The sequence below is a fragment of the Populus alba genome, chromosome 18 (genome assembly GCF_005239225.2).
Source record: "Populus alba chromosome 18, ASM523922v2, whole genome shotgun sequence".
Taxonomy (NCBI): Eukaryota; Viridiplantae; Streptophyta; class Magnoliopsida; order Malpighiales; family Salicaceae; genus Populus; species Populus alba.
Genome location: NC_133301.1, coordinates 6,416,112 through 6,441,663, shown reverse-complemented (window position 1 = coordinate 6,441,663; position 25,552 = coordinate 6,416,112). Strand labels below are relative to the sequence as shown.

At 39.6% G+C, this 25,552-nt stretch overlaps 1 protein-coding gene across 1 annotated transcript; it reads left to right on the top strand.

The window, feature by feature from the left end:
- Window positions 1-13,480: 13,480 nt before the first annotated feature.
- On the top strand, window positions 13,481-15,344 carry LOC118040645 (protein ALP1-like). The gene has a single exon (XM_035047629.2). The coding sequence runs from the start codon at window positions 13,606-13,608 to the stop codon at window positions 15,175-15,177; it is 1,572 nt and encodes a 523-aa protein (XP_034903520.1). The 5' UTR covers window positions 13,481-13,605; the 3' UTR covers window positions 15,178-15,344.
- The last annotated feature ends 10,208 nt before the right edge of the window (window positions 15,345-25,552 follow it).

The window sequence follows — 25,552 nt, the reverse complement described above, 5'->3', positions numbered from 1 at the left end:
CAAGTTACGACTGGATTCATATCAAGGGACATCCTACCCTTATTGTCATCAACATCAGAGCCCTTCAAAGCATTTAAAAAATTCAATTTGGGGCTAAGGTGTAGCTGTTCTTGTTGCTTAGACCCAACCTTCAACTCATCACCTTTAGAACCCAACACAGGATTCATGTCATGACTATTTAGCATGTCTTGGAGCTCTAATTGTAAAGTATGTCCAGATTTAACTCCATTGTGATGATCAATCTCAGAGCTAACCATTGGAACAAATTTGACAGCAGAACACAAAGACAATTTGGCAGCATACAAATACTAGAAAAAACTCAGTCCAAGAAGCACTAATAAGCGACCAGCACTATGATTGGAACACCGATCAGTTCAAACATCCCAACGGTTCAAAGGAAGATACACATGTTATGTATAACATATTAAAAAATCAGCACAGTTTAACGGTTGGATCTCCGCAGATCTTAATTATACCGAAACTGACCTGAGAATGACGACCTTCTGTTGAACATGTAGAAAACGTTGCTGGAGGCTTAATTTCTAATCTCCACCGTTCAGAATGTGTATCATAACCAGATGCATCACATATCCAAAAATAAGCTTGATCCAACGGTGGAAGAAGGAGAAATATGCCGGCGGCTCTGACTGTTCCGAGAAGAATTCCTCCAGAAATATTCAAATGGCTGGCTTCCGCAGGAGGAATCCAATATGGACGATCCCTCTGGACAGAATGTAGGCAATATCGATGTTCACAACATACCAAAAAATAGTCTGGATCCAACGGTATAACAAGGCAAAATGGGCCGGCGACTCTGAGAGCACTAGGGGGTTTTCCAGAAAATTTCAATTGTCCAGATTTCTTAAACGGCGGCAGCTTTAGAAGATCCCTCCGGTCAGAATGTAGACAATAGTTCAGTTCACAACATAACCAAATCTTGGCTTGATCCAACGGTGGTCGCCGGAGATATGGCTGTCGGAGCACCGCCCCTTTGAATCTTTCCTCTCTAACCTCTCTCTTATTTAATGACCAAGTTATATTGATACTTTAAGTGCAAAATGATCATATAAAACCTTGATAAATATGCACTTTTAAGTACTAATCATTGAGCGCAATCCAACGCTTGGATCTAACCTTATGGACCTTTTGAGCCGGTACTCAGGTCTGTCGGTGGCATCGCCCCACATGAGGTCCTCGTCATGGAGTAGCGATTCCATGCTACTCCCTCGAAAAAAGCCATCAGAAACTCCTCAAAACATTTGAGCGCGATCCAACGGTCGGATCTAAAGTTATGGACCTTTTGAGCTGGCACTCGGGTCTATCGGTGGCATCGCCCAACCGGAGGTCATCATCATTGAATAGCGATCCCACACTACTCCATGGAAAAAAGCCTACGGAAACTCAAAAGATTTTAGCGCGATCCAACGGTCGAATCTAAAGTTATGGACCTTTTGAGCCGGTACTCGGGTTTGTCGGTGGCACCATCCGACCGGAGGTCGTATTCGTGCAGTAGCGATTCCACGCAACTCCATGGAAAAAAGTCTATGAAAACTCATCAAAACATTTGAGCGCGATCTAACAATCGGATCTAAAGTAATTGACCTTTTGAGTCAGTACTCGGGTCGAGTCGGTCGCATCACGTAACCAGACGTCGTCGTCGTGGAGTAGTGTTTCCACACCACTCCATGGAAAATAGCCAACGAAAACTCCTCAAAAGAGTTGAGCATGATCCAACAGTCGGATTTAAAGTTATGGACCTTTTGAGCCGGTACTCGGGTCGTGTCGGTGGCAACGCACGACTGGCCGTCATCGTCGTGGATTAGCGATTCCACACTACTCCATGGAAAACAACCAACAAAAACTCCTCAAAAGATTTGAGTGCAATCCAACGGTCGGATCTAAAGTTATGGACCTTTTGAGACGGTACTCGGGTCATGTCGGTGGCATCGCGCGACCGGACATCGTCGTCATAGAGTAGCGATTCCACGCAACTCCATGGAAAACAGCCACCGGAAACTCCTCACAATATTTGAGCGCGATCCAACGGTTGGATCTAAAATTAGGGACCTTTTGAGCCCGTACTCGGGTATGTCGGTGGCAACGACCCACTAGACATCGTCGTCGAGGAGTAGTGATTCCACACTATTCCCTGGAAAACAGCCTACGGAAATTCCTCAAAAGATTTGAGCTTAATCCAACAGTCGGTTCTAAAGTTATGGACCTTTAGAGCCGATACTCTAGTCTTGCCGGTGGCATGGCCTGACCGGACATCGTCGTCGTGGAGTAGCAATTCCACGTTATTCCATTGAAAACAGCCTACGGAAACTCCTCAAAAGATTTGAGCGCGATCCAACGGCAGGAGCTAAAGTTGTGGACCTTTTGAGGCGGTACTCGGGTTGTGTCGGTGGTAGCGACCGTTCGAAGGTCATAGTCGTGGAGTAGCGATTCCACGCCACTCCATGGAAAACAACCATCAGAAACTCCTTAAAACATTGGAGCGAGATCCAAAGGTCGGATCTAATGTTATGAACCTTTTGAGGTGGCACCCAGGTCTGTCGGTGGCATCGCCCGACCGGACGTTGTCGTCGTGGAGTAGCGATTCCACGCTACTCCATGGAAAATAGCCACCACAAACTCCTCAAAAGCTTCGAGCACGATCCAATGGCCGGATCTAAAGTTATGGACCTTTTGAGCCGGTACTCGGGTCGTGTCGGTCGCATCACTTGACCGAACGTCTTCGTCGTGGAGTAGTATTTCCATGCTACTCCATGGAAAATAGGCTACAAAAACTCCTCAAATGATTTGAGCGCGATCCAACGGTCGGATCAAAAGTTATGAACCTTTTGAGACGGTACTCGGCCATGTCGGTGGCATCGCTCGAACAGACGTCATCGTCGAGGAGTAGCGATTCCAAGCTACTCAATGGAAAACGGCCTACGAAAACTCATCAAAACATTTGAGCGCGATCCAATGGTCGGATCTAAAGTTATGGACCTTTTGAGCCGGTACTCGGGTCTGTTGGTGGCAACTCCTGGCCGGAGGGCAACATCGTTGACTAGCGATCCCACTCTATTCCATGGAAACCAGCCTACAAAAACTCGTCGTGGAGTAGCGATTCCACGCTACTCCATGGAAAACAACCACTAGAAATCCTCAAAACATTTGAGTGCGATCCAACGGTTAGATCTAAAGTTATGGACCTTTTAACCTATAGTCATGTCTGTCGGTGGCATCGCCTGACCGGACGTCGTCCTTGTGGAGTAGCGATTCCAAGCTCCTACATGGAAAACAGGCAACGGAAACTCCTCAAAAGATTTGAGTGTGATCCAACGGTCGGATCTAAAGTTATGGCTCTTTGCAGCCGGTACTGCAGGTCTGTCGGTGGCATCGCCCGACCAGAGGTCGTCGTCGTGGAGTAGCAATTCCACGCTACTCCATCAAAAACAGCCTACGAAAACTCATCAAAAAATTTATGCGCGATCCAACGGTCAGATCTAAAGTTATGGACCTTTTGAGCCAGTACTAGGGTCTGTCTTTGGCATCGCCCGACCGGTGGTCTTCGTCGTGGAGTAGCGATTCCACGCTCCTCCATGGAAAAAGCCTACGGAAACTCCTCAAAAGATTTGAGCGCGATCCAACGGTCGGATATAAAGTTATGGACCTTTTGAGCAGGTACTCGGGTTTGTCGGTGGTAGTGACCGCTCCGACGTCGTAGTCGTGGAGTAGCAATTCCATGCTACACCATGGAAAACAGCCTAAGGAAACTCAAAAGATTTTAGCGCGATCCAATGATCGGATCTAAAGTTATGGACCTTTTGAGCCGGTACTCGGGTTTGTCGGTGGCATCATCCGACCGGAGCTCGTATTCGTGGAGTAGCGATTCCACGCTACTCCATGGAGAAAAGCCTACGGAAACTCATCAAAACATTTGAGCGCGATCTAACGATCGGATCTAAAGTAATGGACCTTTTGAGCCGGTACTCGGGTCGTGTCGGTCGCATCACTTGACCGGACGTCTTCGTCGTGGAGTAGTATTTCCATGCTACTCCATGGAAAATAGGCTACAAAAACTCCTCAAAAGATTTGAGCGCGATCCAACGGTCGGTGGCATCGCCCCACAGGAGGTCGTCGTCGTGGAGTAGCGATTCCACGCTACTTCATGGAAAAAAGCCTACGAAAACTAATCAAAAGAGTTGAGCGCGATCCAACGCTTGGATCTAACCTTATGAGGCGGTACTCGAGTTGTGTCCGTGGCATGGCGCGAACGGACGTCGTCGTCGTGGAGTAGCGATTCCATGCTACTCCATGGAAAACAACCACCAGAAACTCCTCACGACATTTGACCGCGATCCAACGGATGGATAGAAAGTTATGGACCTTTTGAGCCGCTACTCAGGTCCTGTCCGTGGCATTGCGCGAACGGATGTCGTCGTTGTGGAGTAGCGATTCCATGCAACTCCATGGAAAACAGCCACCAGAAACTCCTCACAACATTTGACCGTGATTCAACGGCCGGATCTAAAGGTATGGACCTTTTGAGTCGGTACTCTGGTCGTGGCCATGGTAGCGCCCAACTAGAAGTCGTCATCGTGGAGTAGCGATTCCACGCTACTCCATGAAAACAGCCACCGGAAACTCCTCACAACATTTGAGCGCGATCGAACGATCGGATATAAAGTTATAGACCTTTTGAGCCGGTACTCGGGTTTGTCATTGGTATCGCCCAACCAGAGGTCGTTGTCATTGAGTAGTGATTCCATGCTACTTCATGGAAAACAGCCTACAGAAACTCATCAAAACATTTGAGCGTGATCTAACGGTCGCATCTAAAGTTAAGGACCTTTTGAGTCGTTACTCGGGTTGTGTAGGTAGCAGTGCTCGACCGGACGTCGTCGTCGTGGAGTAGCGATTCCACGCTACTCCATGGAAAACAACCACTAGAAATCCTCAAAACATTTGAGTGCGATCCAACGATTAGATCTAAAGTTATGGACCTTTTAACCTATAGTCATGTCTGTCGGTGGCATCGCCTGACCGGACGTCGTCCTTGTGGAGTAGCGATTCCAAGCTCCTCATTGAAAACAGGCAACGGAAACTCCTCAAAAGATTTGAGTGTGATCCAACGGTCGGATCTAAAGTTATGGCTCTTTGCAACCGGTACTCAGGTCTGTCGGTGGCATCGCCCGACCAGAGGTCGTCGTCGTGGAGTAGCGATTCCACGCTACTCCATCAAAAACAGCCTACGAAAACTCATCAAAAAATTTATGCGCGATCCAACGGTCAGATCTAAAGTTATGGACCTTTTGAGCCAGTACTAGGGTCTGTCTTTGGCATCGCCCGACCGGTGGTCTTCGTCGTGGAGTAGCGATTCCACGCTACTCCATGGAAAAAGTGATGCGAACCTCGTGGTCACGTGGTCACGCAACCCACAATCAAGATTGAGATCTGATCCCGGAAAGCCGAAATAGGTCTGATATGAGTGCGACACAATGGAAACCTGCCCCAAGGCACCAACACTATTGGAATGAGTAGAATGACGCCACGAAGCCAGTTAATCTTTGATAAGTTAGATTCAGTTCGTTCAAGAACTGAAGAATGCAAGAATCACTCTCACACGTTAAAACTGAAAATTTCAGAATAATAATCATCAAAGCTGTCGAAATGGTGGCTTACATGAGTTTAAATAGTTCTTGAAAAGTTAACCCTAATGGACCCCTTATGTGGACTTATATGAGGTCCACTCAAAACTGGCCCAAAACCCTAAACTGAAAAGCCCATAACCTGGTCCAAACAAGCCTTGGACCCTAGCTCAAAACAAAGTTTTAATTAAGCCCAAACATTAAAGAAAATAATAAAAATAAGTAACTTGTCATTACATACCACCAGCCCTTATTTCCTTGTGTAGCTAGGATGAATAAGGAATCCTTATAAGAAAAGGATTCTGAAACATTAATGAATCCTTGCCACACTAGGAGATTATATTGCAACTCATTAAAGATCCTTGAGGAACTAGGAAATTCCCAAAACCAGCTCCCACATCCTTGGAGGAAAAGAATCATAATCAAATAGGAAGTCCACAAGTCAAATGGAAGTAAATAACAAAATCCGTACAGCCTCTGTTGACCAGTATTGGGGTGCCTTACCGAACTCCGATTGACCTGCAATTTTAACCCAAGGTAGTAAGATATGTCTGGAGAGTCCACATAAAATATTAGCCCGATCCAACGGTCGGATTGAGAATTATGACTGTTGCCGTAAACCTGGACTGTTGCGCTTTTTACGCCAAAATCCGAATCTGACCTTACTTGGGTCGTATCACAGGGCTGAACCGTATCAAAAAGCCTACGGAAACTCCTCAAAAGATTTGAGCACGATCCAACGGTCGGATATAAAGTTATGGACCTTTTAAGTTGGTACTCGGGTCGTGTCGGTGGCTTCGCTCGTCCGGATGTCGTCGTCATCGAGTAGCGATTGCACGCTACTCCATGGAAAATAGCCTACGGAATCTCCTCAAAAGATTTAAGCGTGATCCAACAGTCAGATCTAAAGTTATGAATCTTTTGAGCCGGTACTCGGGTTTGTCGATGTCATTGCCCAGCCGGAGGTAGTCGGAGTATTGATTCCACGCTACTCCATGGAAAATAGCCTACGGAATCTCCTCAAAAGATTTGAGCGTGATCCAACGGTCGGATCTAAAGTTATGGACCTTTTGAGCCAATACTAGGGTTTGTCAGTGGCATCGCCCAACCAAAGGTTGTCATTGTGGAGTAGCGATTCCATGCTACTCCATGGAAAACAGCCATCAGAAACTCCTCAAAACATTTGAGCGCGATTCAACGGTCGGATATAAAGTTAGAGACCTTTTGAGCCGGTACTCTAGTCATGTTTGTGGCATTGCCCGACCCGATGTTGTCGTCATGGAGTAGCGATTCCAGGCAACTCCATGGAAAAAAGCCTACAAAAACTCGTCAAAAGATTTGAGCGCGATCTAACGGTCTGATCTAAAGTTATGGACTTTTTGAGCCAGTAATCAAGTCGTGTCGCAGGTATCACCCGATCGGACGTCGTAGTTATGGAGTAGTGATTCCACACTACTCCATGGAAAACAGCCTTCAGGAACTCCTCATAAAATTTGAGCACGATCTAACGGTCGGATCTAAAGTTATGGACCTTTCAAGCCGGTACTCTGGTCGTAGCGGTGATAGGTCCTGACCGGACATCGTCGATGTGACGTAGCGATTCCACGCTATTCCATGGAAAACAACCTTCGAAAACTCCTTAGAAAATTTGAGCGCGATCCAACGGTCGGATCTAAAGTTATGGACCCTTTGAGCCACTACTCGGGTCGTGTCGGTGGTGTGGCCTGACCGCACATCATTGTCATGGCATAGCGATTCCACTCTACTCCTTGGAAAACATCCTACGGAAATTGCCTGACCGGATCTAAAGTTCTTGACCTTCTAAGCCGATACTCGGGTCGAGTCGGTGATATTGCCTGACCGGACGTCATCTTCGTGGAGTAGCAATTCCACACTACTCCATAGAAAACAGCCTCCGGAATCTCCTCGGAAAATTTTATGCGCGATCCAACTGTCAAATCTAAAGTTATGGACCTTTTGACCTGTTACTCGGGTCGTGTCGGTGGTATCGCCTGACCGAACGTCGTCATCGTGGAGTAGCGCTTCCACACTACTCAATGGAAAAAAGCCTTTGAAATCCCCTCTGAAAATTTGAGTGCGATCCAATGGTAGGATCTAAAGTTATGAACCTTTCAAGCTGATAATCGGGTCGTGTCGGTGGTATCACTTGATCGGATGTCGTCATCATGGCGTTGTAATTCCACTCTACTCCATGGAAAACAGCCTACGGAAACTCATCTTAAAATTTGAGCGCGATCAAACAGTCGAATCTAATATTCTTGACCTTTTGAGTCGATACTTAGGTCGAGTCGGTGATATCGCTGGACCGAACATCGTTGTCATGAAGTAATGATTCCACACTACTCCATGGAAAACAGCCTTCGAAAACTCCTCAGAAAATTTGATCGGATCTAAAGTTATGGACCTTTTGAGTCGTTACTCAGCTCGTGTCGACGTCGTTGTCGTGGAGTTGCGATTCAAAGCTACTCCATGGAAATCATCCTTCGAAAACTCCTCAAAAAATTTCAGTGCGATCTAATGGTCGCATCAAAAGTTATTGACCTTTAAAGGAGGTACTCTTGTCGTGGCTGTGGTAGATCGTGACCGGACATCCTTGGCATGGTGTTCCAATTCCACTCTACTCAATAGAAAACAACCTATAAAAGCTCGTGCAAAAATTTGAGCGCGATCTAACGATCAAATCTAAAGTTATGGACCTTTTGAGCCGGTACTCGGGTCGTGTTAGTGGTATCGCCGGATAAGACGTCGTCGTTGTGGAGTAGCAATTCAACGCTACTCCATGGAAAACAACCTTCGGAAACTCCTCAGAAAATTTGAGCGCGGTACAATGGTCGGATCTAAAGTTATGGACCTTTTGAGCTGGTACTAGGGCTGAGGCGGTGGAATCGCTTGACCGGACATCGGGCGCCGTGGAGTAGTAAGTCCACGGTACTCCATGTAAAACTGCCTTAAAAAACTCAGAAAATTTGAGCGCGATCCAAAGGTCAGATCTAAAGTTATGGACCTTTCGACCCGGTACTCTGGTCATGTCGGTGGTTGGGCCTGACCGAACGTCCTCGGCGTTGGGGAAGAGATTTCATGCTACTTTATGGAAAACAGCCTACAGAAGCTCGTGAAAAAATTTTAGCACGATCCAACGGTTAGATCTAAAGTTATGGACCTTATGAGCCGTTACTCAGGTCATGTCGGTGGTATCGCCTGAGAGGGCCTCGTCGTCGTGGATTTTCAATTCAACGCTACTCCATGAAAAACAGCCTTCGAAAACTCCTCAGAAAATTTAAGCGCGATCCAACGGTCGAAACTAAAGTTATGGACCTTTTGAGCCTGACCGGACGTCGTTGTCGTGGAGTAAGGATTCCACAGTACTCAATGGAAAACAAGCAACGAAAACTCCTTAGAAAATTTAAGAGTGATCCAACGATCGGATCTAAAGTCTTGAAACATTCGAGACGGTACTCTGGTTGTGGCGATGTTAGGGTCAGACGAGACGTCATTGGCATGGCGTAGCAATTCCACTGTACTCGTTGGGAAACAGCCTACGGAAACTCATGAAAACATTTGAGCGCAATACAACGGTCGAATCTGAAGTTATGGACCTTTCGAGCCGGAACTATAGTCGAGGTAGTGGTACGGTCGGACCAGACATCATCGACATATCGTAGCGATTCCACTCTACTCATTGGAAACTCGTGAAACAATTTGAGCGCAATCCAATGATTGGATCTATAGTTCTTGAACTTTGGAGCCAGTACTCAAGTTGTGTCGGTGGTATCACCCGACCAAACATCGTTGTTGTGGAGTAGCGATTCCGCGCTACTCCATGGAAAACAGCCTGCGAAAACTCCTCCAAAAATTTGAGCGCAATCGAATGGTCAGATTTAAAGTTAAGGACCTTTGGAACGAGTACTCTGGTCGCGGTGGTGGTAGGGCCGGACAAGAGGTCATCAACATGACGTTTCGATTCCACTCCACTCAATGGAAAACATCCTTTGAAAACTCGTGAAAACATTAGAGCGCGAGCCAACGGTCAGATCTAAAGTTATGGACCTTTTGATCTGGAACTCTGGTCGAGGCAGTGGTAGGGCCGGACCAGACGTCGTCAGAGTGGCGTAACAATTCCACTGTACTCATTGGAAAACAACCTAAGGAAACTGGTGAAAATTCTTGAGCGCGATCCAACGGTCGGATCTAAAGTTATGGACCTTTCAAGCAGCTACTATGGTCGTGGCGGTGGTAGGTCCTGACCGGAAATTGTCGGCGTGGTGTTGCGATTCCATTCTACTAAATGGAAAACATCCTACAGAAGCTCGTGCAAAAATTTAAGTGCGATCTAACGGTCGGATCTAAAGTTATGGACCTTTTGATCCGGTACTCGGGTCGTGATGGTGGTATGGCCACAACGTACATTGTTGGCATGGCGTAGCGATTCCAGGCTACTCCGTGGAAACAGCCAACGGAAACTCCTCAAACAATTTATGCACGATCGAATGGTCGTATCTAAAGTTAGGGACCTTTTTAGCCGTTACTTTGGTCGTGTCGGTGGTATCGCTTGAACGGACGTCGTCGTCATGGAGTAGCGATTCCAGGCTACTCTATGGAAAACAACCTACGGACACTCCTCAAAAAATTTAGCGCGATCCAACAACGTCGGATCTAAAGTCATGGACCTTTTGAGCTGGTACTCTGGTTGTGGTGGTGGTAGGGCCCGATCGGACTTCGTTGGCATGGCGTAGCGATTCCATTCTACTCCATGAAAAACAACCTATAGAAACACCTCAAAAAATTTGAACGTGATCCAACGGTCGGATCTAAAGTTATGGACCTTTTGAGCAGGTACTTGGGTCGTGTCGGTGGTATCGCCCGACCGGATGTCGTCGCCGTGGAGTAGCAATTCCATGCTAATTCATGGAAAATAGCCAAAAGAAACTCCTCAAAAAATTTAAGCGTCATCCAACTACTAGATCTAAAGTTATAGACCTTACGAGTCGGTACTCTGGTCATGGCAGTTGTAGGGCCTGACTAGACGTCGTTGGCATGGCGTAGCGATCCGGTCTACTCCATGGAAAAAAGCTTGTGGAAACTCGTCAAAAAATTTGAGCATGATCCAATGGTCGGATCTAAAGTTATGGACCTTTTAAGCCGGTACTCGGGTCGTGTCGGTGGTATCGCCCGACCGGACGTCGTCGTCGTTAAGTAGTGATTCCATGCTACTCCATGTAAATCAACCTATGGAAAGTCGTAAATTTGAGCGCGATCGAACGATTGGATCTAAAGTTATGGACCTTTTGAGCCGGTACTCGAGTCGTGTTGGTGGTATCGCCTGATTGGACATTGTCGTCGTGGAGTAGCGATTCCAAGCTAGTCCATGGAAAACAGCCTACAGAAACTCATCAAAAAATTTAAGCACGATCCAACGGTCTAATCTAAAGTAATGGACCTTTTGAGCTGGTACTCTATTTGTGGCGGTGGTAGGGCCCAACCAGAAGTCGTCGTCATTAAGTAGCGATTCCACTCTACTCCATGGAAAAAAGCCTACAGAAACTCGTAAATTTGAGCGCGATCAAACGGTCGGATCTAAAGTTATAGACCTTTTGAGCTGATAATCGAGTTATGTCGATGGCAACGCCTGATCGATCGTTGTCGTTGTGGAGTAGCGATTCTAGGCTACTTCATGGAAAACAACCTATGGAAACACCTCAAAAAATTTGAGCGCGATCCAACGATTGGATCTAAAGTTATGGAACTTTTGAGCCGGTTCTCGGGTCGTGTTGGTGGTATCGCCCAACAGGACATCGTCAACGTGGCGTAACAATTCCAAGGCACTCCATGGAAAACAGCCTATAGAAACTCCTCAAAAAATTTAAGCGCGATCCAACGGTCGGATTTAAACTTATGGACCTTTTGAGCTGGTAGTTTAACATCTTATAATGTATTGTAATTTACATTTTGCCTCAATTGTTTTGAAAATTATAGAAAACATTATTGGTCAACAAAATATCCAAATCAATCAAAATGATCAATATAAACACCCACATAACTTTTATTAGAAAAACCAAAAGCCTAATCCTTTTTTCTCATTACCTTATGACTTATTCTCTCTTAGTTTGGAACAAAAAAGAAACTCTCTTTTGTTGAAAGGAAGCCTAGATTTGTTTGTTTAAGAGAAAGAAAGGTCATGAGAGAGAGAAAATGGTGATGTGAATTTGTAGGTGGTTGAAATTGTTACAATGGCGGCTAATAATATGAATTTATAGGTGGCTAAGTTTCTGTTGTGGTTGTTTATGGACAAAGAGGCTGCAGTGGCGGCTAGAATGGTGGTTGATTAAGGAGGAAAAAAAAAAAGAGTAGAAGGGTGTTTTAGTCGTTCGGCTTTGAGAAGTTAGGTTGTGAGATGGAAATTATGGTTGCAGTTTAAAGGGTGATGAAAATGAAATTGGTTACAATGTAGTATGGGGAAGAGAAAACTTGAAAAAATTAGAGAATTTTTGTGTGTGAAGTTATCTCTCATCTAGACAATGGGCATGAGTCTTGTTGTGATGAGGATTGAGGTTGAGTATGGTGATTGTGATGGGAAGAATTAAAAAATAGGCTAATGTTGTTTGATGAAGATGATGGCTATAGATTGAGGAAGAAGATTGGTTTCGAGTGGAAGAATGGTTGTGTTTGCTTGATTGAAGAAGGAGATTAAGGTGCGTGTGGCGAATGATTAAAAGGAGACAATATTGTTCTTGGTGTTTTTTATTTTCAGTATTGTTGATGAATAGAAGCCGAAAAACTTTCAGGTGTTAGTGGTGGACTGAAAAGGAAGTAATTGGTGAAGGAAGGCTTATGTTCTTCGCTTGGTGGATTTTTATGGCTTGTTTTTTAGATTTTTTTTTGTTTGTAATATCTCTCGCTTTAGGAACTACAAAGATATTATGAATCAAGAAATCTTGAATTAGTGAATTATAAAACTAAAGAATCCAAGAATTAGTGAATTCAACTATATGATAAATTTATAATTTTAACATTATAAGAATTCTTTAGTTATTAATTGAAATATAACAGGAAACTTGTAAATAATTTGATTTTTTTGTTGATTTTTTAACAAGCATGTAAAATGTTATCAAATTATAAAATATAGGATAAAAATTATGATTTTTAAAAGAATAAAAGCAAAGTTAAAAAAAAATATCTAAACTATTGGAGGGTCAGAATAATTTTCCTTATGTTTTTTTTTATTATTATTTTCATGGAAATAAAAAAAAGGAAGTTTTTTAAGGTTGTTTTCATAATATAAAAGTTAAATAAATTATATTTATCAATTTTGGATAAATTATAGATTCTAGATAAAATTAACAAAACTTGTTAAAATAGAATTACTTTCAGAAGTCAAAATAATAAAAGGAAAGAAAATGAAATTGGATAGAATGGAACTTCCAAGATATTTTAAAGTTGTTAAATGTTAAGCATATTTTGAAGAAAGAAAGAAAGAGCGGTGTCAGGCTACACTACAGTACACTCATTACTTAAGACTTAACACCTCTTTCGCTCTGGCTTCCCTCACATCACATATGAAACTTCCACAAACCATCTTATTTCCCAACGTTTTGTTTGCTTATTCTTTAGAATCCAAGAAAATTCTAAATCTACCATCGCACACAAAAAAACACGCCCTGTCATCATGCCCTGCCCTCCAACCGCGTAAAAACATAATCAACAACATCAAATAACTCCAAAAGTCAAGTCACCGTCAAAAGCATCCCTCCATCGCGTTCACACTCGCATACACGCTCACCGTCCACCCTCTGCTACGTATATATAAATTATAATCCTTTGCTCTAATTCAATATGAAATCAACACATGAGTTTACTTTTCTCTCAGTGAAGCATTTTATCAAACACTTAAAGTTTTTTCTTCTCGCATTCAAATCTCTCTGTACTGTACTGTACTGTACTACTTGTTATGGAAATCTCTCCTTTCCCATTTCTTAATCAAGAAGAGATTTCACATTTATACAGTAGTCTTTTCCAGGATATGGATAACAACAGCTTGACTAGCAACGACAACATCAACGCTAATTTAAAGAGGCGAAGAAAGGATGGTGAAGACGATGAAGATAAGCTAGGAGGATTGAGGAAAGCCAAGAGTAATAATAATTCATTAATGAGCGATATACTCACTTCTCTTATTTTATTGGATGAGGAGGAAAAACAAGAACACCAGCAGTGGGTTATCGAGTCTCAACACGATAAGGCGACTTTCGATTGGAATCATAAGCGAAAACTTGAAGCAATGAATGACTATCACTCCCATCTTCAGACCCATTTTTCTGATTTAGACGAAATGGATGGTTCAGGAACTAAACGCCATGGCCGTTGTGCTTCGTTGACGGCTGCGGCTGTTGCCGTTGCCGTTACTGAAACTGCTCAAGCTTCAAGTGAGCAAAGTGGGTCCGGAGGAGGGTCAGGCCATCAGCGGCGTTTATGGGTGAAGGACAGGTCAAAAGATTGGTGGGAGAAGTGTAACCACCCGGATTTTCCGGAGGAGGAGTTCCGGAAAGCGTTTCGGATGAGCAAGGCCACGTTTGATATGATTTGCGTGGAGTTGAATTCTGTTGTGACCAAGAAAAACACAATGTTGCGCGATGCCATTCCTGTTCGCCAACGCGTTGCTGTTTGTATCTGGAGGCTTGCTACAGGTGAACCTTTGAGGCTTGTGTCAAAGCGGTTTGGATTGGGGATCTCTACTTGTCATAAGCTGGTTCTTGAAGTTTGTTCCGCCATAAGGAACGTTTTAATGCCTAAATTCCTTCAATGGCCCAATGAGGATAAATTGAAGATGATCAAGGGAGAGTTTGAATCAATGTCAGGGATACCCAATGTTGGTGGATCAATGTACACCACTCATGTGCCAATAATTGCTCCCAAAATTAATGTGGCAGCTTATTACAACAAGAGGCATACTGAGAGGAATCAGAAGACATCTTATTCAATGACAGTGCAGGGAGTTGTGAGCCCTAAAGGTGTGTTCACTGATGTTTGCATTGGTTACCCTGGTTCAATGCCTGATGATAGAGTGTTAGAGGAGTCTGCTTTGTTTAAGAGGGCTAATAGAGGGGCTTTGAAGAATGTTTGGATTGTTGGGAATTCTGGGCACCCTTTAATGGATTGGGTTCTGGTGCCTTACACGCACCAAAACTTGACTTGGACACAGCACGCTTTCAATGAGAAGATTGGGGAGATTCAAAGGGTTTCTAAAGAGGCATTTGCTAGACTGAAAGGGAGGTGGTCATGCTTGCAGAAGAGAACTGAAGTTAAGCTCCAGGACTTGCCAGTGGTCCTCGGAGCTTGTTGTGTGCTGCATAACATCTGTGAGATGAGAAATGAAGAGATGCGTCCAGAGCTGAAGTTTGATCTTTTCGATGATGATATGATCCCTGAGAATAGTTTTAGATCTGCTGGTGCAATACAGGCCAGGGATCACATTGCTCACAATCTCTTGCATCATGGACTTGCTGGCACTTCCTTTCTTTAGCGACCTGAATTCCATCATGGTTTCGCAAGTGCTTTTTTTTTTTTTTTTTTTGTCGTATTACGACTTTGCTTATCTTGTTGGTCTATTTTTTCTTTTTTTGATGGGTTCGTGTAAAATATTTATCTGCCCGTCCTCAGTAAATAAATAAATGAATTGGTTTTATCATATGAACGTACGTCATCTGTGTACTTGCTTTTCCTCCTTTGCTTTTTCTCGTTTGTTTATTTGTGCAAAGCCATCATCGCTTTTCTTTACGGAAATAAAACTCAATGGAAACAAAGTTGTCAATTAAATCATGTTTTTGCAAGAATGGCTGATAAACCTAATTATCATTTAAAAAAAATAAAACAAAGCTAAATAAATTTTATCTTGCTCAGTTTTTGGTTATTCTGGATTTTTTTTGTCCAAATTTCAGTTGATATGTTTTGAGTTTACTTTATCTATTCTTATTGTACTCTTCTCACATGTGCACAAGATCACGACAATATTTTCTAAATGGTGTTTTGGGTGGTCTTTGGCTGGTTTAAAAAACCGCAATATAATATTATAATTACTATAAATTCTAATTTGTCTTTTAAATTTTAGGTAAGTGGTTGATTGCATAAAAAAAAGGTATTAACATTTCTAGTTCGTCTTATTTGAGGTAAACTGCATTGTTTTTTTCTCTTTGTTTGCTATGATTTGATAATATTTCTATCAACCTACTATGACGGATTTGTGACGATAAACAAACCTTGATTTTCTAGATCAAGAACTTGGTCTAAAACGGGGAAATATCCTCAATTATCATTAAGTTTATTTCATGATAAACTTAGAATTTTAGTTATCATGTCATTATAAATAATACTTCAGATAAAATTTCTTGTAGTTTTTTTTTTTTATCTTTATATTATGAGTGAATGAGTTGTATTATTTATTGTAATAGTCCCAATTTATAGAACAACACACAAAAGGTAACTTGAAATTTCATGATTTTTTTTTAAATCCACCAAAATTTCTATTGAAATTTCAGCGGGGTCTTCCTTATACCAAGAGATCCCAAGTTATTCACGATACAAGATTTACACTTCCTATATCATTTTACAACCTGATCCAATCATCATGGATCTCAACCAAATTCATCATCATCAATACAATTGATTAGTACTTAAAAATTTATTTTTATCAAGGTTTTATATTATCAATTTGCACTTGAAGTATCAATAACTCCTTAACTAAAGTATGTTTTATAATTGACACGACCAAAAGATTGATGTCTTCTCCCAAGTGTAGAAGTGTCAAAGTAATAAATAACCCAGCAAGATTAGGGTCGAACCATAGGGAGGTTAATTATATAAATTATAAATAACAATACAACAACAACAAAAACAACAATAACAATAATAGTAATAGTAATAGTAATAATAATACTAGTAGTAAAGAAGAAGAGAGAGAAGTTGATGAAAATTTTGAGACGAAAGATCAATGTGATATACTTAAACAATGATAAAAACAAGTGTCAAGGTTAGAGGATCCACTAATGATATTTCAAACAAGTATAGTATAAACTCTTATTACTCAACTGAAAGCCACACACAAAGGAGGTTCCAGTCGGATGATTTGTCATTAATAGCTCATTATAAATTGTTAACATGATCATATTAATTATCTTATTTAAGTAACACCAAACTTTTAAATATAGTCAGGAATTCATGATGCTAACTTATGTTAACAACAAATCAAGTTCCTTTCATAGCACAGGTGTAGGTATTACGGTTGGGCTATGAGAGTGTCAATCATTTGTTGTACAAAGTGTTATACAACACAAATCTAGATTAACCATTTAACAAGCAAGGTATTAAGAATTAGTAAGATAAAAAGATATGATATATTAATATTAAACATTAAGGTCCTTGTTGAGTTTACAATATACTTATTCTTACACCATTAGTGTAACCTTTTCACCTTGACATAATGAACTTAGCTAAACATAATGAAGAAGAGAAACATAAATAAACAAAACAAGAACATAAATAAGATACAAGTTGACTAAGTAAAGGAAAGGAAATGAAAAGCATAAATAAGATATTAATGAAAGCAAAACTTAAGAGTTACAAGAGAGAGAGAGAGAGAGAGAGAGAGCAAGAACAAGTTCTTGATCTGAACAACCAAGCCCTTAAATGCATGGCAAATGCCTCCTTTTATAGGCCAAAATTTGGAACTATTGATTTGATGACTAATTGTTGAGTGGGTGGCCAACTCTTCACTTGGTAAAAATCCTTATCTTATTGTCTGAATAAAACATCATTGCTAGCATCAGAAATGGATCCACCTCTACTTATGAAAGTTATAGAAAATTGTCTTAGCTTTCCAAGAAAAAAAAAATTGAGGTCATTTGGACTTCTAGAACTCGAATATGGGTTGAACACTAAATAGTGTCTAGGCTGTAGGACAGATTCAAACTTCTCCGTTGTTGCTATAATTTGGACTTGAAAACGACCTTTTTAAATCTTGGACTCCCATGAAAGTTGTAGGCCTATATCTTACCGAATCTGTGTAAAAAATTGAGATCATTTGGACTTCTAGAACTCGAGATATGACCCAATTACCGAACAGTGTTCTAGTTTGGACTCCACCAACATCTCTTTTCTAAGTTTGGCCCTCTCTTTGTCCTTTCAATTTCAAAACTTGAACTCATCAATCAATCCTTTCATTTATCTGATAGACCTGCATTTAAGATGAACATTTACCATAAATTAAAGGTATCTTATATTATTAGGTATGTTACTATAAAAACATGCTTTAGTTAAGGAGTTATTGGTACTTCAAGTGTAAAATGATGATATAAAACCCTGATAAAAAAATTGCACTTTTAAGTTCTAATCACCCCCCTAACTAGCTTATTACTAGTCCTAGTAATCAAAGCGTTAAAATAAAAAAAATAATTTGCAAGTTCCACAAAGCAAGGCATTCATCATTCAATTTCCATTAATCTATCCAAATAAACAAACTTTCATTAAACTTATATACCTGCTTCATATTTCTTAAACAAGATATTAATAAACCTTATTTTTATGTGCTCAATGTATGAAAACATAGATGATGGGGCTTTTGTTGGAAGAAAACAATATTATGTTCTAATGTATAAGGTTAACATCCTTAGATTGAGATTATTATTATTTTTTCCTTTTCTGTTCTTTTTTTTATTCTTTTTTTTTTCCTTTATACACACACACACACACACACAACTTAAAACACAATGCATCTTTAACCCATGTAACGAGTTTTCGGCTAATGACTCCCAAACCAGTTGGTCTTAGGGCATTAGGTGTTGAGATATCCCCACGAGCTTAGTAACTCAGGTTGCAAATACTGCTACGTAAATAGTGCAATGTTTGATTCCCTTAAGCTTTTCTCCTTAACCCATGTAACAAGCTTTGGGCCAATAGCTCCCAAGTCAGTTGACTTTAGGGCATTAGGTGTTAAAACACCCTTTCGGGCTTAATTGCTTAGGTTAGGGAGGCTACGAAACCAAACTTATCTATGTTTTTATTAACATCAATATTATCAAAAAAAATTTTTTTGCAAATTATATACTATCCCTTTCCCTTAGTTGTTACCTTTAACAAAAGAACATAAATAATGTAATAATCCAATGTGCAACCCACAATCATATGTTAAAGTGTGTGTGTGAAAATAAAGTTTAAGAATACTTGTTAAATGAGTATATGAGCAAGATCAAGTGATAACAATGTGAGAGTTTGTAAACCTGAATATTTCAAGAAGTATTCTGATGGATCTTGGTGATGATACTTACTAAGATACGTCTCAAGAGTCAATAAAATTTCCTCCTTACTCTACCATCCTAATAACAATTTTGTCAAATGGTTTTAATAATAGCAAAAATAGTTAGTAAGTTATTTTTTTTTATGTCAACTACTATCCTCTCCCCCCAACCAAAACGAGACATTATCCTCAATGTCCTAAGGTAGAAAGATAGAGTATAGAAGACATCACCTGATACGGTTCAGCCCTGTGATACGACCCAAGTAAGGTCAGATTCGGATTTTGGCGTAAAAAGCGCAACATTCTAGGTTTATGGCAACAATCATAATTCTCAATCCGACCGTTGGATCGGGCTAATATTTTATGTGGAATCTCCAGACATATCTTACTACCTTGGGTTAAAATTGAAGGTCAATCGGAGTTCGGTAAGGCACCCCAATACTGGTCAACAGAGGCTGTACGGATTTTGTTATTTACTTCCATTTGACTTGTGGACTTCCTATTTGATTAGGATTCCTTTCCTCCAAGGATGTGGGAGCTGGTTTTGGGAATTTCCTAGTTCCACAAGGATCTTTAATGAGTTGCAATATAATCTCCTAGTGTGGCAAGGATTCATTAATGTTTCAGAATCCTTTTCTTATAAGGATTCCTTATTCATCCTAGCTACACAAGGAAAGAAGGGCTGGTGGTATTTAATGACAAGTTACTTATTTTTATTATTTTCTTTAATGTTTGGGCTTAATTAAAACTTTGTTTTGAGCTAGGGTCCAAGGCTTGTTTGGATCAGGTTATGGGCTTTTCAGTTTAGGGTTTTGGGCCAGTTTTGAGTGGACCTCATATAAGTCCACATAAGGAGTCCATTAGGGTTAACTTTTCAAGAACTATTTAAACTCATGTAAGCCACAATTTCGGCAGCTTGGATGATTATTATTCTGAATTTTTCAGTTTTAACGTGTGAGAGTGATTCTTGCATTCTTCAGTTCTTGAACGAACTGAATCTGACTTATCGAAGATTAACTGGCTTTGTGGCGTCATTCTACTCATTCCAATAGTGTTGGTGCCTTGGGGTAGGTTTCCATTGTGTCGCACTCATATCAGACCTATTTCGGCTTTCCGGGATCATATCTCAATCTTGATTGTGGGTTGCGTGACCACGTGATCACGAGGTTCGCATCATCACCTGAAACAACGAACAATGACAAACGTGAAACACACTTAAACAAATATAAGTAACAAAAAAATATATATGTTATTAATAGAACCAAAAGACACAAGGTTTTACAAATGAAGGCTCAAATCTAATCTAAGCTTTTTACAGCTTTCCTTGGTTGACCAATCTAGGCGACTCATGTAGGGATCAATGATAAGGATGAAATATTGTAGTTGGTCAATCAATTGTTCAGCAGTAGCAGTAGAGATTATGATTTGTCGTGCCGAAGATGTTAGAAATTCCTGTTCCATAATTTGATCAAGAAAAGACAACAATTTATCATAGAAACCATTAACATTTAACAAACCTATAGGTTTATGGTGAATGTGCAGTTGGACCCAAGAGGAAATATGAAAGATCTCTTCTAATGTGCCCAGACCACTTGGTAAAGCAATGAAGGCATCATCATAGTTAAACATGGCATTCAATCGATCAGACATTGTGGGAACCTGTAGTTCCTCTCCAATTATTTTTCCAATGATGTCCCCATTTGCTAAAGCTTTGGGGACAACCTCTAAAACTTGACTACCTCCTAAAAATGCAGCTATTGACACTTCCTTCATTAACCCAAGGCTGCCTCCTCCATACACTAAATGAATTTTTCACTCAGCTAGTACCTGACCAAGATGATTTGCTAATTCTAAAATCTCTTTTTCTTTCCCAGGACTGGATCCACCGAAAATACAAATATTTTTTATGTGATGACTTGAGAAACTTGTCATTTCTACACACTTCTATATTTGATGATTGTATGGGTTGAGTAGAAATGAAGGGAAGGAAGAGAAGAATTTATAGATGAGAAATTAAAAATGCAATCATACCACCTATATGTAGGCTAGCTGTAGTCTCACTCTCTCTTTATTTATTTATTTATTTTTAAAAAGCATGTGTATGTACAGGTAGTTGTGATTGTGGCTCACATCTTTCCTTAGTTTTACGTTCAAAAATGGCTTAAAGGCATTCTTCGATATGCAAAAGTACCAAATGGACATGTGAAAGTAGTCTTCTCTTGATCTTCCAATGCAATTTCAATTTGGTTATAACCTAAATAGCCATCTAGGAAACAATAAAATTCATGACCTGTAACTCTTTCTAGGATTTGATCCATGAAAGGTAAAGGAAAATGATCTTTTCTAATCATTGAATTAAGTTTTCTATAGTCAATGCACAAGTGCCAACCAGTAATAGTCCGAGTTGGAATTAACTCATTTTTCTCATTTGTTATCACAGTGACTCCAGACTTTTGGGTACAACTTGGGTAGGACTTACCCATTTGTTGTTAGAAATAGGATAAATGATTCCATTCTCTAGAAGCTTAATGACTTCATTTTTCATTAGTTCTTTCATATTAGGATTAAGTCTTCGTTGCATTTCTTTAGAGGGTTTAGCATTTTCCTCCAAATAAATCCTGTATGTGCAAATCAAAGGACTAATTCCTTTTATGTCAGCTATGGTCCATCTTAATGCATTTTTGTGCATTTTTAGAGTTTGTAATAACTTACCTTCTTGATGTGCATTAAGTTTGGAAGAGATTATTACCGAAAAAGTTTCATTTTCTTCTAAAAATGAGTATTTGAGATTGAATGGTAACGACTTCAAATCAGGTTTTGGTGGTTGAACACTTGAAGGTATAAACTCAATTGATCGTGGTGGCAATTCTTCAATTTGTGGTCTCCAATTACATGCCTTTGCTTCTTCCTGAAAATAGACCATTTGCAACTCGTCATGTTCATCAATCTCAGTTTCACTGGAAGTGGTTTGAAATTGATCATGAACTAATTTTTCAATAAAGTCCACTTCCTGTAAATCATTATCATCTCCAAGTTGCTTGTAAATGTTGAAAATATTCATCTCCAATGTCATGTTTCCAAATGATAGCTTCATCAGCCCATTCCTATAATTAATCAATGCATTAGAAGTTGCAAGAAATGGACGTCCTAAAATAACAGGAATTGGATTACATGCTTCAATAGGTTGTGTATCCAAGACAATAAAATCTACAGGGTAAATGAATTTATCAACTTGTACTAACACATCCTCAACTATTCCTCTAGGCATTTTTACAGATCTATCAACAAGTAAAAGAGTTGCCGAAATTGGTTTTAACTCACCTAGATTGAGACTTTGAAAAACCAAATATGGAAGTAAATTCACACTAGCTCCAAGATCAAGTAAAGCTCTTTCAATTTTATGTTATCCAATAAAGCAAGAAATTGTAGGACAACCAGGGTCTTTATATTTCAAAGCATTATTGTTCTGAAGAATAGCATTTACTTGTTCGGCTAAAAATGCTTTCTTTTTCACATTCAATTTTCTCTTCACAGTGCATAGATCTTTCAAAAATTTAGCATAGGAAGATACATCTTTAATAGCATCCAACAAAGGTATATTGATCATTACCTGTTTGAAAGTTTCAAGGATTTTAGAATTGTGATTGATTTTCCTTTGTTTGGTCATGGCATGAAGAAATGGAAGTGCTGGCGGAGAATCAGTCTTTTCTTTACAATGTTCAGATTCAACCCCTTCCTTACTCTTAGAGATTGACTCATCATTTTTCTCACAAGGTTCAAGAGTGGGCTTTTCAATAACCTTACTGTTGTAAAGAGTGATGACTTATTTGACTTGATCCATATGTTGACTTCCAGAACTACTTGCATTTGCATTGTATTGCCTCTTTGGATTTTGTTGTGGTTGAGATGGAAACTTACCTTTCTCTTGAAAACTAAGAGCAGATGTGAATTTTGCAAAAGTATCTTTAAAATTTGTCATGCTTTAACCAAGTTGAGTGTTGATTTCCTCTTGCTTTTTAATGAATGCATACAATGTTTCCTCAAGATTTCTTCTAAGAGGTAGAGCATAAGGAGGTGCATATCTAAGAGAATTTTGAAAATTATGGTGTGCTTGAAACGGTGGTTGTGAAGTTTGTGCATTATTATTATCACTCTTCCAAATTAAATTTGAGTGGTTTCTCTAACCAGGGTTGTATGTTTGTGAGTATGGGTTATGATTGGGCCTTTGGAAACTGTTTAAAGCATGGGCTTGTTCATGGAGGCATTCCTCAAAAGAAGGCAAAGTTGGACAGTCATTGGTTGCATGTTCATTTGTTTCACAGATTTGACACACAATATCTTGAATAGATTTTAATTGACCACTCTTTTTTAATTTTAGTGCCTCGACTTTTCTAGCTAAAGATGCAAACTTGGATTGGAGGTCATGATCTTCCCTAAGGTTATACATACTTCCACTAAATGTATAAGGTTGCGTTTTACTTGGTGCCTTATAAGTGCCCGTAGTGTCCTAATTTTGCGCATTTTCAGCTAGCAAGTCTAGGTACTCCATTGCTTCATTAAGGTCTTTATCTTCAAAAGTTCCATTGCACATCAATTCAACCATTTGCCTATCTTTAGGTGTTAACCCTTTATAAAATTGTGAAACCAATCTCCATGTTTCAAAACCATGATGAAGGCAAGTATTAAGCAAGTCTCGATACCTATCTCAACATTGGTAAAATGTTTCACTTGGTTTTTAAGTGCAAGTGGTGATTTGTCTTTTGAAAGAGTTGGTTCTGTAAGATGGAAAAAACTTCTTTAAAAATTGTTGTTGCATTTCATCCTAAACACAAATGGATCCTGACCTAAGATTTTGAAGCCATGTTTTAGCTTTATCTTTTAATGAAAAAAGAAAAAGCTTTCATCTAATGTTATTCATGCTACAATTTAAGTCATTATAGGTGTTACAAACTTCTTCTAATTCTCTTAAATGCAAGTATGGATTTTCTAGATCTAAGTCATGAAAAGAAGGTAAAAGTTGAATAATGTCTAGCTTAAAATTAAAATGAGATGCATCAAAAGGGAAAACTATGCATGAGGGTGCACTTGTTCTTGTGGAATTCATGTGGTCTCTAAGTGTCCTAACACGGTTATTCTCATTATAAAGTGACTGGTTATCTTCTTCGGCCATATTTTCTAAAAATGATGAGGATACTCTACAAAGTCTACCACTTAATGTACATGACCAAACACTTATGCATGTGTAGAAAGAGAATAAAAGGAAGAAGAAAAGAAAACAAAAAGAAACAAAGTTAGATACAAGAAAAGTGACAAGAGAAAATAAAATAAATACTATAATTTATACAAGAATTTACCTCCCCGACAACGGCGCCAAAAACTTGACACGACCAAAAGATTGATATCTTCTCCCAAGTGTAGGAGTGTCAAAGTAATAAATAACCCAGCAAGACCGGGGTTGAGCCATAGGGAGATTAATTGTATAAATTATAAATAACAATACAACAACAACAATAATAATAACAATAATACTAATAATAATAACAATAATAATAATAATAATAATAATAATAATAATAATAATACTAGTAGTAGTAGTAGTAAAGAAGAAAAGGGAGAAGTTGATGAAAATTTTGAGATGGAAGATCAATGTGATAATTAAACAATGATAAAAACAAGTGTTAATGTTAGATGATTCACTAATGGTATTTCAAACAAGTATAGTATAAACTATTATAACTCAACTGGAAACCACACATAAACGAGGTTTCAGTCGGATGATTTGTCATTAATAGCTCATTATAAATTGTTAACATGATCATATTAATTATCTTATTTAAGTAACACCAAACTTTTAAATATTGTAAGGAATTCATGATGCTAACTTATGTTAATAACAAATCAAGTTCCTTTCATAGCACATGTGTAGGTATTACGGTTGGGCTATGAGAGTGCCAAGCATTTGTTGTACAAAGTGTTATGTAACACAAATCTACATTAACCATTTAACAAGCAAGGTATTAAGAATTAGTAAGATAAAAAGATAAGACATGTTAATATTAAACATTAAAGTCCTGTTGAGTTTACACTATACTTATTCTTACACCATTAGTGTAACCTATTCACCTTGACATAATGAACTTAGCTAAACATAATGAAGAAGAGAAACATAAATAAACAAAACAAGAACATAAATAAGATACAAGTTGACTAAGTAAAGGAAAGGAAATGAAAAGCATAAACAAGATATTAATGAAAGCAAAACTTAAGAATTATAAAAAAAATAAATAAAGAGAGAGAGCAGGAACAAGTTCTTGATCTGAACAACCAAGCCCCTAAATGCATGGCAAATGCCTCCTTTTATAGGCCAAAATTTGAAACTATTGATTTGATGACTAATTGTTGAGTGGGTGGCCAACTCTTCACTTGGTGAAAATCCTTATCTTCTTGTCTGAATAAAACGTCATTGCTAGCATCAGAAATGGATCCACCTGTACTTATGAAAGTTATAGGAAATTGTCTTAGCTTTCCAAGAAAAAATATTGAGGTCATTTGGACTTCTAGAACTAGAGATATGGGCTGAACACTGAATAGTGTCTGGGCTGCAGGACAG